We start from the raw sequence: 16,067 nt of genomic DNA on the forward strand, positions 1-16,067 counted from the left end.
ACGTTTGATTTTTCAGTACAGCTCAGATCAGACGTGTGTTTGCCTGGAATTTAATAGAGCTTCACGTGGTGTATTTATTTCAAGAAAAAAAATGAAAATAGGTTCTCGCCACATAACTTTTTCCCCATTACAAATTTAATAACTGTTACTCACTCTGACATTTTTTATGACACTGAAGGGTTTTTCTTTGTATTGGATTTTGTAATGTGATTTGTTTTGTGAATCTGTACTGTCCGACTAAAGCTGTGTGCTAACATTTTCTACAAAGCTATTGGCAGAAACTGGACGGTTGTTTGTGGTGTGATTGAATATCAGTATGTCTTGGTTTTGGCTGTGTTTGGTGCACAGCACATGAACACAAACAGATGTTTTGACATCATTTTAATTTAAAGAAAAACTGAGTCGCACGTGTCACCCTCACCTTTCCACAGGGTCCCTGAGCATAACAATGAAGCGTGTGTCGGGCTGTATGGCATGAATAAGGTCCTGGGTCAAGAAGGGGGGCTCTCCTCTTGTGGTGTGGTTGTCGTAGAAGTAAACCCAGGCATTGTTGTCCCACATGGTGGATGCACTGGCTTCACCTGCAAAATACATGTTTTATTGATAAATAACTTAACATAACTGTGGATTTATCATAACTAATCATTATTTTAAAAAATGCCTTTTTTCTGTAAATTGCTAAAACAGGAAGACATTGCAGCAGGTAAATGTATGTGTTTCACACTTTTATATAATAATAGAATTTAAAAATTCAGCCTCATGGTCATAGTAGGACGTGTCGAGGCTGTCGTTGTCAAAACTTTATTGCTGAAAAAAGTTTAGGTCATCAACCTAAGGAGGAATTAATTTACAAAGTACCTCAAGTGTGTGAATAAACTGACACTGCTGCTGTTTTGGTCTGTTGTGTTTGCAGGTCCTTATTATCTTATCATAGTGGCTGACTCTCATCTCTTGATTCAGTTGTTGACACTTCTGTTTATAGAATTCAGTTTCAAACTTTTTTTTATGGAGTTAAGTTTTCAACTGTGTGAACAGTAAATAGTTCTGTTGTAAGGGAAGCAGCAAATGACAGGAGTTCTAACAATAACAATCTGTTACTGTTGCCGTAACTCGACCAACAGAATCTTAACTCCAAATCAGAACGTTTTACTGAGGAGCCGTCGGGCTGCCTGTGCCTACATTATTCTCTTCATATTTAGCCTGAACACAACTCTATCAACATCGTTTAGTCCGAGGGATGAGGGCCAGGGGCCTCTTTACTGTACTGACAACAGTGAGTGAAGCCGCTAATGCCTTTGTGCCTGAAACTGTGCACAGTGTGATCCGGTTTATTTATAGCCCTCCACTCCATGCCCATTAATACAGCTTGTTCCTCTCCATAGGGAGAGGGAGAAACACTGCAGACAAATGGAGGAGCTCAGCTGCCTGAGTGTCTGTGGCGTCTCGGAGCCACTTGTTCTTAACCTGTGGTTAAAAGGAGTCACAGACCCAGGGTATTTACCACATGCGTGCTGCGTGCCGGACTCACCGGGGAGTAGAGTGTAAATACTGAGAGAGCGAGTATGAGAAAGGCGGACTCCCCGCACAATGCAAGGATTATTTATTTAAAGAGCAAAACAAAACCAGGGCGGCATGCTAAGCTGTACTCAACGCTCCAACTCAGTGCAGTCTGAAAAGGGTATTGTTAAAAACTTGAATCACCACTGAGAAGTCCTTTCAGGTTGTGTTTGGAAGAGGGGAAGCAGATGGAGATGGATGAAAGCAGGATATGCAGATAGAGGAAGTTAGTAAACTCCCCCACCTCCAGGTCTGCTCAAGCTTAGTAAACCAATCATTCTTTTCTGTGGCTCTTCAGTGAAGTTATAAAAAAATATATATCTCAGTAATGTTGAGCTTCAGGATCTCACTTTCGGGCTGAGTCACTGTCTTGGCTTGAAATCAGTCTCAGCCTCACTATCATCTGCTGCAATGACAGCCTTGTAGTGTTGGGGTCCAGATCACAACACCTTTGGCTGCAGCCTGATGTCAGTCCACACCATATCTGGATAGTTTTACAACTTCAATATCCAAGAAAGAAAGGGAGCACAGTCTGTAAACCAGACCTTTACTTATTGAACAGAAATACACATAATAGAATGCATGTGGTTTTACTAACAAACTCAGTTAATATGAGGTACTTACTGTTGTACTATTTTTTCATATACTTTTGTTATTTTAGACTTGAGGACACCTGGTCCACACCAGTGAAACTTTGACGATTCTGCATCGTCTGATTCCACTGGGTGAGATGTGTCTGACATTTTCAATAAAAGAGAGTTTTACTCGCAGAAAAGCGAATGCTACAAGCCTACAGTACACGCTCCAATCATGTTGTAATTTGTGTAGAACCATGCACGTCATTACACTCGTATTAATTACTATTATTACTATTACTCAGTCAAGGAGGCCGCTTTTTTTTTTTTTTTTCAGCGGCCTCCTTGACTGAGATACTTGAAGTCTGTGTGATTACCACCCAGCTGTTCACCTGTGATGATGTTTGGCCTCCGGGGGCGCCCTGTGATGCTGGATTTCGGGCTGCCCTGGATTTGGTAAGCAGCCTGATCAAATAAGTCCAGGTAATCTTCCACTGGGAATGGTTCTTGTAAGCCCTCGTTTGGATGGTTCATCCCTGGTGGTGAGATAGGGATTAGGTTACTGGGAAAAGCTATTGGTTTCTAACACTGGTGATGGATTGTCTGGACGTGTGTACAGAATTATGTGCAAATCCCAGTGTCTGTTCTGCATCTCATGTTTTTTACCAGTTATTGGGAAAAATAAAAAACAGCTCATAAATATTCACTGATAAAAAAATCACAGGTGTGGCCCGGCCTGAGTGTCTGACAGGACAGTACTGCAGTAGTCCAACAATGACTGTCTACGAGAATCAAGTAGGGACACCTAGAGTCACTTGTTAGTATTTTGTAGAGTCAATAGAATCTTTGTTTAGTGTTTTATTTTTATGAGGCAACAAAACTTTGTTTTCTTCAGACTGCTGAGTCAGCTTATAAAGTCCAAGCTAAATTCAGTGGGGAGCCCCGTCCTGTTCTTTTCTGTGAGGTTAAATTGAAGGAGTTTAAAAAATAGACTGTAGCATTCAGAGCTGTTTTGAGGTGCGGCCCTGCTGTTGTTTCTCACCTCGAGGCTTTTTGTTTTCCTTTTTTTTTAATCTGAGCGACCCTTTAAAACCGTACCCCTTGCCTACGTGCTCAGAATTCAAATGGCTCCAACTAAGAACGTTTTGCAGCGTGGAAAACATCAGATTCTCTTCTCAGAACATTGGCCGCGTGAAAACTAGAGCGGAATGAAATGAACTTGTACAGAATGAGAGCAGTGAAATTTACAGCATTGTCAAAAGTGACGCCTGGAGAAAATACTGCCAAACTGCCGGTGCGTGAACTCGAGTGCAGATCGAGAGGAGGAAGGAAGAAAGTGACGTTACAGATAAGATAAAAAAACATGGTAGTTGGGGTTAAAACTAACAGGGAGCTGCTGTACGTCTGTGTGATACTGTGTTTGCTGCTGTTTAACAACACACAGCTGCAGAGAGGTTGGCTGTGCAGACGGAGGAAGAAGGGGGAAAAAAAATAAGAAAAACAACTCCTCCACATCCCGCAACTTTTATGAGTATCTGCTCAAACCAAACACTGCTTTAAAAATAAGCACAGCGTGCAGACACAACACTTTCCCAAACTGAGTCTGAAATGGGGAGAAACCTAATAAAGGAGGTGTTTTGCTGCATTGACTGATGTGCGGCACGATGGGAAATCTTTCCGTAACAGTGGTCACTGAAGTATTACGCCCAACCTTAAAAGTAAACTAACAATTTTCAGGGGAAAAAGAAAATTTTTCTGCCTTACTGTAACACTAAATCACAAATATCTATATTAAGTTCTGTTCCTTTTCATCTCCGACAAATTATGTTTTTATTTTATTGTTTTAACTGTTTTGTAGGTATAAAGCAAAGATGTATCACTTTAAAAAATGGACCAATTATTTTTAGATTCACTAATACTTGTGAACAACACATTCTGTCTTGTAAAATTTCAGTGAAAGTCACAAGTGTGAAGAGAGGAAGTAGTAAGTAAGTAAGTAATGTTTTTATAGGTGATAAACATGAAAAAAGTGTAATCTATTTTTTTTTTTTGTTCAGATGGAAAAAGTTAAATCTCTTTCTATTTCTTAAAGAGAACCTTGATCCAGGATCTGACACAGAGTGTGTGTTTTCCTGTCGTGTTCTAAACGGTGTTCGCAGTATTACTCTTTTGTAAGAAATACCGGGAAACTGTACCACAAATTTTCGTTTCCTGCGTGTATAGAGGGAGTGTGCGTCACTGCTTCTCTCTATGGTTTTAACCTCAGATATTAATCGGTGTCAGAGTTGAGTGACATAGTTCCAGTTTACTCGTGTCCTAATAAAAAACGATTAAACCAGTGGTTCTCAACATTTTCTACTCTGTACCACCTGAGAAAACATTGAGCTCTCTGGGTACCACCATGATGACCAACACGTACATGTACCACAGTTTGAGAACCACTGGATTAGACGATTACAGTCACTCCATGATGTCGACCAGACGGGGAGGGAGAAATTAAGAAAGTAAAACTAACAATTAAAATGTACATGCTGAAAAGGTGAAGGTGAAGTGTTGTTGTTTCTTTATTGCAACATTAGAACTATTAATTTGTGCTCATAAACAACTCTCAGGTACTGTAGGAGAACAGCCTGAGTGTATTTTTATGCGCAGCGACAGGGGTCTCATGAATATTCATTTCCCAATTAATTGCTTCGCTACTGTAAACATCGGGGTCATTTTATTTATTTTGCACATGGGCTTCAAACCAAAATAGATTGCCAGAGTTGTTTGGGGTTTTTTTTTAGTTATTGTCCTGCAGAAAATATTTTACAATGTCAACTTGTCAGTCAATATCGCAGGTAAACACAGGAGCGCACGGTATCCACTTGGACGTAATTCTGATGAACAAACGCATAAGAAAACAGTATGAGATTTACATTGAAAAAGACAGTTCTCACACTCACCAAACCTCCTGCGAGTCCACCAGTGAGGCTCTTTTATAGTGCTGAACAAGACTTCAGGGTGGAGCTTCAGTCTGGCGTAAAGGTCTGTGGTGCCACACTTTGGTTGGCCGATGATGTAGAAATAGGGAAGGCATCGCATGCGATACATTTTTCCATCCTGGTGAACCAAGTGCTTTTTGAAATTGTCCTGAAGTTCCTGGGTCCTCAAACGTTTGGCCCTCCGATCATACATGTTTGTCCTGTACGGGTCCAGAGTGATATTCCCAGAGTATTCCTCGTACCAGCACGGGTTCTTGATCCCTGGCAGGAATTTCCGATGGATTACAGAAAAGATCTGTGGGCAAAATAAAGGTTGTGTCAATGGGCTAGAGGGCTGTTTCAACAGCAGGGGTCGCTCTTGATGATTTTTAAATCATTAAAATCCTTTTTTTTTTTTTTGCTCTGCTGGTTCTTGTTCAGTGCAGCTTAAAGTTAAGAGATTTTTTTTAGGCTTTTTGACATTTGTTCATTACTCAATGCTTTGTCAAGCTTCTAAATCTTTGGGAACAGATCATCCCAGGTGGCACAGAGCTATAGCAGGAAGGACACAGCAAGCCAAATTAATTTAAATCTCAGTCGCAATATTTTCTTAATTGGTCCCACAGTGAGGAAATTATTTGTAATTGTATTTCCTTTCTTCAGGGCAAGTAGCGCCTGTGTGTTTTAAATAAAGGTCAGAAGAGTTTTAAAGTAATATCTTTAAAAGTGTAGATGTGGTGGGTGGGCAGTGAGGGGGGACGGTAACTGCAGCAACTTGGGAACCACTGCCCTGCACTAAATTTAAATGACGTTTGTTATTGTGTTTTTATAAACCAAAAGCATGAAGCTCCCTTAAATGGCGTGCGGGGGAACCTAAGACTTGTCTGAGTAAGTCGCTGCTCACAGCAGGGTGATTGTTCCAAGGTTGTGTGTGTTGGCCACGATCAGAGGTGTGGGCTGCTGATCCATGAGGCTGCACTCCTCCTCTGAGTATTAGTCATTAAAAAGCTACAAATGATATTCAGTGTTCATCATTTGGCTAATCCTGACAATCATTTGATATATTTCTTTAATGATTTGAAAATAAAAGACAGGTACAGCATCGGAGTAACATATATGTGTGAATGGTGTACATGTATCTTCTATATGTATATGTACATCATATATCACAGGTGTCAAACTCAGGTTTTGGCTCGAGGTGTATTTATATTTGGCCTGCGAGATCATATCAAACGTGTACTAGGTTTGTAGCCCGCCAGTACATAGCCCCTATATACCGACAGAATTTGTAGTATTAGCAGTGTATGTGCTATGTTATAGCATATACATTTTTGTTTTTTGTTTTGTTTTTTTTGTTTTTTTTTTTTTTTTGTTGGCCTGTGAAAAAAAGATTTACATTAAGAAGGAACTCAGATAAAGGCTACAGATAAAGAGACGTAATAACAAACAAACACCACTGATTTGTGTTTTATTTTAAATTTAAATTTATCGTGTGTGTAATGGTGTTCCTGATTAGTTGTTCCAGATTCAATGTTTACTAAAAACTAAAGGTTGTTTCCATATGAAAAAAAATCTACATTACAGATCTGGAGAGAAAGTGAAAACATGCACAATTCCAGTCAATTTTTCAATAAATATTTAGTTTGGCCCATGCCGTCGTCCCAGTTTTTAATTTTGTCCCACTGCAAATTTGACTTTGACACCCCTGCTCTATAGCTAATGTTTTCACATCCATCATTAGTCTGTGTAATGGTCCAATCACCAGCTAATACTGTGGCCTTTGTGTGGTTTCATTTTAAGTAGGTATATTTTGAAATGTTCTGTAATGGATTAACATCTTTCTTAGTGCGTCTAAAAATAAAACACAGGCCCATGTAATGACTCGCTTAACCACTAATAAGACACAGCGGAAGACAAATGTTGTCTAACACGTATAGATGTGTTATTGATTATCCTGTGGGCACACTCATCTATTCATTAGCCTGCTCAATAACAAATTAGTCTCTGCCGAGAGCCATCCACGTTAGGGGTTAACAACTAATTAAACCAGGCTTTGAGGTGGGACAGACACAGACAGAGATAAACCTGGAGGGTGTGTGTGTGTGTGTGTGTGTGTGTCGTGCCATGACTTTGCCCATAAATCCCTTCTTTAAAGGGGAAGAGACATCCACAATTATGTAGTGGTGATTTTTCTAGGAGAATTATTCCAAAATCACGTTTTAGTCGTCATTTTCATGATCAGCAGTAAGGTTTTGGACTACTTACATGTGACTCACTTCTGACCAACGTTTTTGTCTCTGGAATCTGTCGATTGCTCTGAAACTCCACCTTAGATGTGATGGATTTGACGACAAGTTTGATATGTGCGTCGTCCTTGAGCGATGACAGGTTGAAAGTGAAAGGTCCGGGGACAGCTAGGCCACTCAGGTGGTAGGGCGATGGCGTGAGGAGAAGACCCTTCCTGTCCCCCGTCAGAATGTAAGAAGCCATGATGAGGAACATGACAGCTACGACGACAACAAAGCTGTAGAGGCTGATCCTGCGGAAACAGCCCAGGGTGCTCAGGCGTTTAGGGAGTTCCTGTTTCACCTTCAGGACAGCGAAAAGGTTTATGGGCATGTTGTCCACCTGCAGGAGCAACGGCTTTTTGTGGTAGTTGTCCATCACTGAGCCCAGCATGCTGTATTTGTAGTCCATCTTCTGCCTGGGGAGAAAAAAAAAGAGAAGTGGAAAAAGTTGCTGTCACTATGCATTTTCGTGTGATTCACGTCGGTTGACATGACGCAAGAGGTTTCCACATTTATTCAAAGTACACGTGTCATCACATTATCAGAATTTTAGGTTTTACAATACGACACTGCCGAGGTTTCACATCCTGGTCGAAGGCTGGCGTTCAGTTATTTGGGATTTATTATAATTAATTCATGACACATCTATGGGGAAGTGGCGGTTTAGTGGTTAAGGAAGGTTGGAGTCCACCAGCTGCCAAGTTACCACTGAGGTGCTCTGATCATGGCTCCGTCCCCACTCACTGCACCCCGGGTGCTTAAAGCTGCCCACTGTTCACTTTGGTGATGGGTTAAAAGCAGAGGTCACATTTGGTTGTGTGCAGTGGTGTGCTGTGTTCTTTTACAGCCACGTTTATGCTGCTCTTGCAAATACATTTAACACAAATAAATAGGTGGCACAGAAAACAAAACAACATGGAATTATAATGAGCCAGAATGAGTAACAGCTCATTCTGTAAATGACGTCCCGCGTTAAAATAGCCGAGTTATTGAAAGTCTACCCCCATTTGGAGTTTCCCGAGACCAAAATAATCACGATATGCAGCAAGGTTAAATTAATTTCCACTGACAGCATGGCAACAGTCCCCCTGACCTCACTATTCAACTTCACATCCACACTGCATATCGGAGTCACAATATGGAGGGAGTGATAAGGATGGGGGATGCATTCAGCCTGGTAACTAGGAGCTGCATGTCAGACTCTCCTGGGAAATAAAGACACAAACAGAAGAGATACCTGCTTTGGACCAAAGAAGGGATTACATTATCAGAAAATGGTATTCCCCACTCTGAGGGCCTGCACTGGCCCACAGATTACAGCAAGACCGATGTCTAAGAAGTAGGGCTATCAGAACGGATGCATTTATCATGTTAATTAATTTATGAAGATTAATCAGATTAAAAATTTAAAGGCGTACTAACGCACTTACTGTTGCTGTAATACACAGTCAGAACACCTAAGATTTGTCTATTTTTTTACTAAGCATCTCAAGCTTAGCTTCAGCTCAGACTTCAACAAACTGATTGACACAATTGTCAAATAGATTGTGAGAGACTGTAGACTGATCAACTTTGTTGAAGACGACAGCTTTGCTGAGTGGCACCGTAATAAATAATTTGCATTTATTTTAATTAATTAAATTTGTCATTTGGAATAATCACAAATAAAAACAGCTTAAAAAAACTAAAAACTAAATAAATAAAAGGCACACCACTGTGTGATGTTATTTGTCTTTTTATTCTAGCAAAATACAGAAAAAAGTGTTTTGTAACATTAACAAATGCTTATTTAACATTTATTAATCAGGGTGTCATGTCAGGATGTCATTGAAAACCATTCAGCACAATGACCAAAGATTATCAATGCTGTGATGCTTTAACACATTTTGTAGTGTTTTTTTTTTCATTCAAACATGACACAATTCCTGCATTGTCTGCGTGCATCAGAACTTTATTTTTGTTTTCTGTATCCCAACTGACACCAAAAACACACACACCCTTTTACACAACTTTGTCTTTGCAGAGGTTGTGGTGAACCTGATAAGAGGGAGACTGGAGGGCATCAGCAGCACAGAGGCAGCAATTCCATTTAATTCCACCGGGGCCCTAACGCCACGCCACTGCCAGTCTCATCAGGAAACAGGTTTGAGAAAAAGTGAATTTCTTTGGCAAACTATAGTCTGGCTTCAACTTTAGTGAGTAAAAGGGAAAGAACAGGGAGAGGAATGTTATGATTTTGAAAACAACACAGAGAGGTCTATTCAATGTTTTAGACCAAAGCCACTTACATTAATGTTTTCTACACATGGGAGGTGGATGTATGGATTTTCTATATAGAAATGATCAAAATAATATGGTGTTTCTTCAGAAGGGTATTTTTATTTATCATAAATTCAATTTCATCATAAATTATGTCCTTCTCCATCGCAGAGATGGTCTCCATGCTCTTAAATCACAGGATAACACATCTTTTCAGTGTGGTTTGTTGGTTGTATGCACAGTGTTTTGGCTCATTTGTAGTCATCATGCCATTAGCACTTATTGACCGTCTGTGTCCTTCATCAAGGCCGAAGTCGACAGGGTGCACGTCTTTGCTCAAGGCTATTTAAGACAGTAGAGAGGAAGAAGAGGGCGGAAGAGTTAAAGACTGACGGAGGAGAGAGGGAAAAAGTACAGAGTTGAAGGAAAGCAGAAATGGTCATTGACAGCGAATGTCACTCTCATCCAAATCAATCAGCTCACTGTAACAGCCGGTGACTGGCAGCTTGACAGATCTGTTCAACCCATAGAGGAAATTCGTCGGTCCTGAAATGGTTTATGTATAAAATATGGATGCACTGAAGCGGACATGAGGGGCAGGATAATACAAATAATAATACAAACAGTGTCAAATTGGTTTCACCGTGGACTGATATCAAATGCCTTTACTGCCCAACCACAGGCCTGAATTATAAATGAGCAGCGAGCATCAATTAGAACGACAAGACTGTTGCCAGGAGAAGATCCTGTGTAACCTCCTGTAAATGTGCTGCATCTGACATTGATTTTAATTAACAGCCCACCACCTTCTCATCACCTTCCTGGAAATTGTATTTGCTAAAGATTGACAGTTGGTTTTCTCTAAACTAATTAAACTATTAAAAAATATACCACGTGGCAGCTTTTGGACCAGGTTAAGTTTGACCAATTAGTGCTAATGTGTTAATGTTGGTGCTGATTATTCTCCTTCTATCTTGGGCTGATAACGTCTGCCATAGTTGCTGCTTGCGACTCTTGTGGTTTAATGTTCTCATGTGTGAATTAAAATATTATTCTTTTCTATCAAAAGGTCAGTCCTTAAATCTCAGCAGTAATATCAGTAGAGATCTTGTGTTTTCCAGGGCTAGCATGCTAATCTCTGAGTGGTCTTGTTATTGTTGTTTAAGGCAGGCACCCAAAGGGTTGCTAGATTCTCTGTAATAGAATAACTGGTTGACCTAAAGACCTGTGAGGTGGGACTATATGAGAACCACTTGAAGGTGACCAGCAACAATGTGGAAAAGTGAAAGGTCTTTATTGTTATCCCCCCGCTATATATATATATATATATATATATATATATTATTCTTTATATATATATATATATATATTTCTCTGCTTTTGTTGCTTTGTTCCCAGTTGACACGCCCTGTCAAAAACACAGATGTCGCCTTCTGGTCTACAAAACTCATAGTGGGAAGATCAGGACCAGAAATAAAGTTTTATAGACCCGACATCACATCCAACATTTTGCTGGCAGTACAAAGAAAAAAAAACCTTAAATCTCAAAAGAGGGAAAATATGGTCTCTGTCATTCAAAGATGGATGACTGAATTCCTCCCCCTCTGCTCTGGTGCAGCTAAATGCTTTCACACAGCCGGCTAATTGCTGTGCTGGTTTAGGACTTGTTCTTCTTCGCTTAACAGTTTCAGTCTCCACCTCTGCTGCGTACGACAAGATGATTGATTATATGTACGAATAGCCGGAGTGTAAAATTAACAGAAAATCTATCAAAAGAGGGTCCGGCCAAAAAACTATTTTTTGCACATTAATAAGTGGAAGGCAAGGTTACAAAATGATCATTTAATCACAGCAGTGGTTTAAGCACTGGTCTTGGTGCCTGCAAGAAAAGGAGTTCAGATGAGAGTACAATGTCCTACTTCCTCTGTTATTTTAAGTGGAAGAAAATTAATTGCATGACCTGCTGATAGCCCCATGAAATGCCCCCTCTGGTTCAAAGCAACCGGGTCATTGCTATCTTAAGCTATAGAAAAATCCACCATGTCATCTACCAAAACCCAGCAGTGGGTTATCCTGAGAGGCTGGTTCTTATCTACTACTAGTAGTAGTAGTGTTTATCTATTCAGTCCGATTGGTAAATCATAGATAATCCCACGTCTTTATTGTCCAGTGGCAGTGTATTTTAAATGACTAGAATCTCTGCGTTGTCGTTTCTTAACCTCAACATAGGTTCAGAGTGATTTGGATGTAATACAGAGAAATTATTATTCACTGACTGCACCTGGGCCTCTGACCTTCTGCTGCATAAGGGAGAAGAAAATCTGAACAGTTCGCTGCAAAAACCAGCTCAGGGCCGAGTCTCAGAAGAGAAGAAGGTTTTAGTTAGACTAGACATATCTAAATAAAATATTTTCTGTGTTGTAAACAGAAAGATTTTATTTAATATTGTATGGAGGTGAAGTGTTTGTTTTTATTCTTTGGATTTTTTTTTTCCACTGTTACAGAGTTACAAAAAAAAGTATACAGCACTCTCAACTCATACACCATGACATTCTGTGTTTATAGCACCCCCTTTAGGGAGGGTAGAGGGAGCAGTAGTATATTCTTGTGTTACAAATAATCTGCCATGTAATTATAATTTGTAAATCACTGAGCAAGTTTAAAAATTACTTCAAAATTGTAGGGCACCTAATATCACGATGAACTGCAAATCCTCAAACGTGGGTGGACACCTGTCTGTCACAGGCAGCCAGATGCTAACCTTTACTCCTTACTCATGGCCATAGGCACAATGTGAAAGATGAGAGTAAAATGATTAGATAAACATAAAACGGTGTGATGCAGAGACGTATGCAACCTTGAGAATCAAGCGTCACGTCATTTACTCGTAGCCTTTTAGTGCAGCTGTTCTGTAGTGCTCCAGCCTGTCTCCCTGAATCTCTCTAAGCTTTCACCAACACACCATCACTCCGAAGATGCTGTTAATTATTCAGGAGTCAACTCCTCCACCGAGCATTGTAAAGCCACCGCTGGTTTAGGACCGTTTACGGATCTCCCTTTGCACCTAAGCTAACAAATGAAGAATAGAGTATAAGCAATAGTCATAAGCAGTTTATGCTTATGACTGGTGTAAGCAGAATGTCAACTGCTTATGACTGGTGTAAGCAGAATGTCAGCGCTGCCTGCAGACTCAGGCAGTTTCCCATTATTGGCTGATGGGCCGACTGTAAAAGCCAATACTGCCTAAAAGACAGTAAACATGAATTGGTTCCACTGTATGTTCACTTCTGGGAAACCAAGTGCTCATCTTCCCTTCAGTGACCTCCTAATGTTCACCCAAAGTTCAGAGGAGATTTGTGAACGGAGTCCAACAACAACACAGGAAGTTATTGGAGAGAGGAACAAAAGGTGGTGTCACAGCCGTGTCAGCTGAAAAAAAAAACAACCTGTTTTTTCCCCCTCCCAGCCACTCAGAGTAATTCAAATTTAGCACAGGGGCTCCATCCAGGTTTCAGCCGTGAGACGGGGACTGTATGTGACACAGGAGGCACCTTATGATTGCTTGAAGGAGGCTGGTGATATATAGCGCCCCTGTCAGTGACCCTGCCCACTCAGCATGAAGGCCGTTGTAATTTATGAGCAGTTCTGTCCATAAATTACCATATATTTTATATCTGTCATTTAGGTGTAGGTGAAATGGGCAATCTTTAAAATTTTACCATGGATTATATGTGCTGGCTGGTATAGTTACCGTGGTAACAACAGATGTGGTTTGACACCAAGGCAGACAGGCCTTAAGCAGGCATGTGAGCGTGTCAGCCAGTGTTATCGGACCAAATCACAGTCTTTTAATGAGAAAGTCAGTCACACATAATTGCAACAGTGATTTGATTTCACACACTGGTCCCACTTGAAGTAGTTTACTACACACGAGCAGGGCACTCTCAACGGAGTGTCTGTCACCTACTGCGACTACTACTGTGTTCGGCCCTTCGTGTTCAATTTACTCTTTTTTTTTTTCAAGAAATGAAAAATGACCGGCTCATGAGGACGTTTAGAAGATGAAGTGCCTTGTTGTTTTGTCGGTTGAATAATTTTGACGTGAAGCAGCGACTGAATTTCACTCTGTTTCTAACGAACTTGTTTCAGTGAATCAATAGTACAGTGAAATTTGGATGGACACCCAACAGTTTCAGAAAATGAATGAGGACTTTCGAGGAATGTAAATCACCTCAGCCTCCCCGTGTTACAGTTTCAAAACATATTTTATAGTGGAAGTCAAAGGAGGAGTTTGCTCAGTGCTTTGACTTTTAATTCTGTTTGGGTCATGGTTCATTTCATTATCACAAATTGACAAAATCTCTTTGGTTGAGTTTTTAGCCTGGCGGTCAAAAGATTAGAATTTTTATTCTGATTAATCACAGGGTGTCTGTGGATAATTCACAGATGATCCATGTGTATTTGTTGCTAATTCTTTTTATGTTGAGGGGAGAGCGTCTGCTAAAGCTACTTCTGCTCTAGTGTGTCATTTAAATGGGTGAATGGTTTAATGCCCTTATGTTTTAGGTTGTAGGTCAAAGGAAGACTAATCACACGGAATATGTTATGTAATCACGATTAATTGTGTTGTAATTAATCATTAAGTAATGATTAATGAAAATTAATCAAAAATTCTAAATGTAACTTCAGATAAATGTAGTTTTTATTAGTGACTAATTAAAAAAATACCCTGGACTTGGTTTGTATGCAAATCTGCCATTTGAAAAAAAAAAAAAACAATAGTGTATTACAGTTGTCACATTATTTTTTGTTTAATAATTTGACCTTTTGTGCTGTGTAAAACACATAACCTAATTTCACAGTCTGTTGTTTTTCTAAACAGATATTGCATTCACCCGTCTAATGAAATTGAATCATCAAATTAATTAAACAGCATTGTGCTAGAAATACATGAACCATCAACTAAACGCATGCATATCATAATTCCCTGCATTAGCTCATGAGCACAAGGGAAACATCTGGAAACAGGATTACACGCTTCACATTTCTACAATGTACAACGAAGCCTTCTGGTAACACAGTACGCCAGATCCATATGACAGGTCAAATATGTCACTTCCTGTTCTGACACCGTCCAGGGACAGCAGTTCCCTTCGATCATGTAAATCACAAGACAAGCAGAAAAAGGAGCTCAGTGTTCAGCGTGGAGGAGAGTGGATTTCTGGATCAAAAACATCCATCACGCACTCTGCAATCACAAACACTGTTGACTAAAAGATGAGAATCAAATCTCCAGGAAGTCAGCACAAGCACCTGACCTTGACTTGACCCAGAAGCCGCCAGGTCAAATTATTAACACTAAGGCACACTTCCTGTAGAAGAAAGGGAGGAGAAATGAGGCCTGTGCTCTGGATTCATAAATGACACTGAGACTTCAGTCCCAGTTCAGCACTTTCTTCTTTCTTATCTTTTATTCATTATTCAAACTTCACTGACAGCCTCCCACAGCCTGGCTTCCATCTGAGGTCACAGCCTCAGAGCATGACTTGTTCCTCAATCGACCACTTCATTATCTCTAGTGCCTCTCGATTCTGACACTATTTCTTACTCAAGTAACTACGAAAACTAGTGAACTGCGAAAGAATTCAATTCATACATTTCCCTAGAAAGCAGTATATGCTGGTGTAAAGGTGGAGAGCAGCCGAGCTGAGATACAACGCTCCTCCAACGGTAACAGTGGCTACATTTTAATGAGCTCTGGTCTTTACACAGAGCAAGGTGTTCGGGGGAAAACAGGGACTAAAAATTCTAATTCAGAGATGTGACAAAAGGGTAAAGGTCACGTATCTTCTCCCACCGGAGACCACTCTACATTTAATCATGAATTAGTGTTTGGCAGTTTTATTTGAAGGTGAAACTCTTTCACAATTTAAAATGAAAGAAAATGTCGAGGACCTCTTCTGGTGATGAATAATTTATCACAATGAACTTTACTGTGGTATGACGGTAATTTGTTATTTAACTTTATAACCTAATTGAATTAGACTCACATGGATACTTTGTGTGCACTTTAGCTGCTGTGGCATCTGTCAATTCCAATAACAAATTTCACCTACGTTTTTAATTTACAAAAAAGCTATACCTAGGTTCCAGGAATTCTCAAGCAATTGTTCAAGTTGCAGCAAATTCTTAAATCTTGATGTTATTAATTCTCAGTAAAAGTGTTAATTGACGAAATTTGCTAAACCACAACGTGTTTAGAAACGAATGAGGAAAGCAGTGATAAGATGAATGTGATTGGCTGCTGCATACAGTTAGCAGCAGAACCATGGCAACCATATAACTGACGTTAGAGCAGTGACGTGCGGTGAGGTTCATGGCTGGCGAGGCACAGACTCCCTCGGAGGCCGATCTACGAATTTGTG

The 16,067-nt window shown here is 40.1% G+C and overlaps 1 protein-coding gene across 2 annotated transcripts in view; it reads right to left on the bottom strand.

Moving 5' to 3' along the window:
• The window catches only part of chst15 (carbohydrate sulfotransferase 15), a 29,035-nt gene that overhangs the window by 3,143 nt on the left and 9,825 nt on the right, over positions 1 to 16,067 (bottom strand). For both annotated transcript variants that reach the window (XM_008314587.3, XM_025057551.1), the window contains exons 2-5: positions 7,361 to 7,799; positions 5,078 to 5,411; positions 2,525 to 2,668; positions 422 to 581 (exon numbers count right to left, since the gene is read on the bottom strand). In XM_008314587.3, coding sequence (XP_008312809.1) covers positions 422 to 581; positions 2,525 to 2,668; positions 5,078 to 5,411; positions 7,361 to 7,792 — 1,070 coding nt within the window. In that variant the 5' untranslated portion in view covers positions 7,793 to 7,799. The remainder of the gene's footprint in view (positions 1 to 421; positions 582 to 2,524; positions 2,669 to 5,077; positions 5,412 to 7,360; positions 7,800 to 16,067) is intronic.

The sequence above is a fragment of the Cynoglossus semilaevis genome, chromosome 8 (assembly GCF_000523025.1).
Source record: "Cynoglossus semilaevis isolate Cse_v1.0 chromosome 8, Cse_v1.0, whole genome shotgun sequence".
Classification (NCBI taxonomy): Eukaryota; Metazoa; Chordata; class Actinopteri; order Pleuronectiformes; family Cynoglossidae; genus Cynoglossus; species Cynoglossus semilaevis.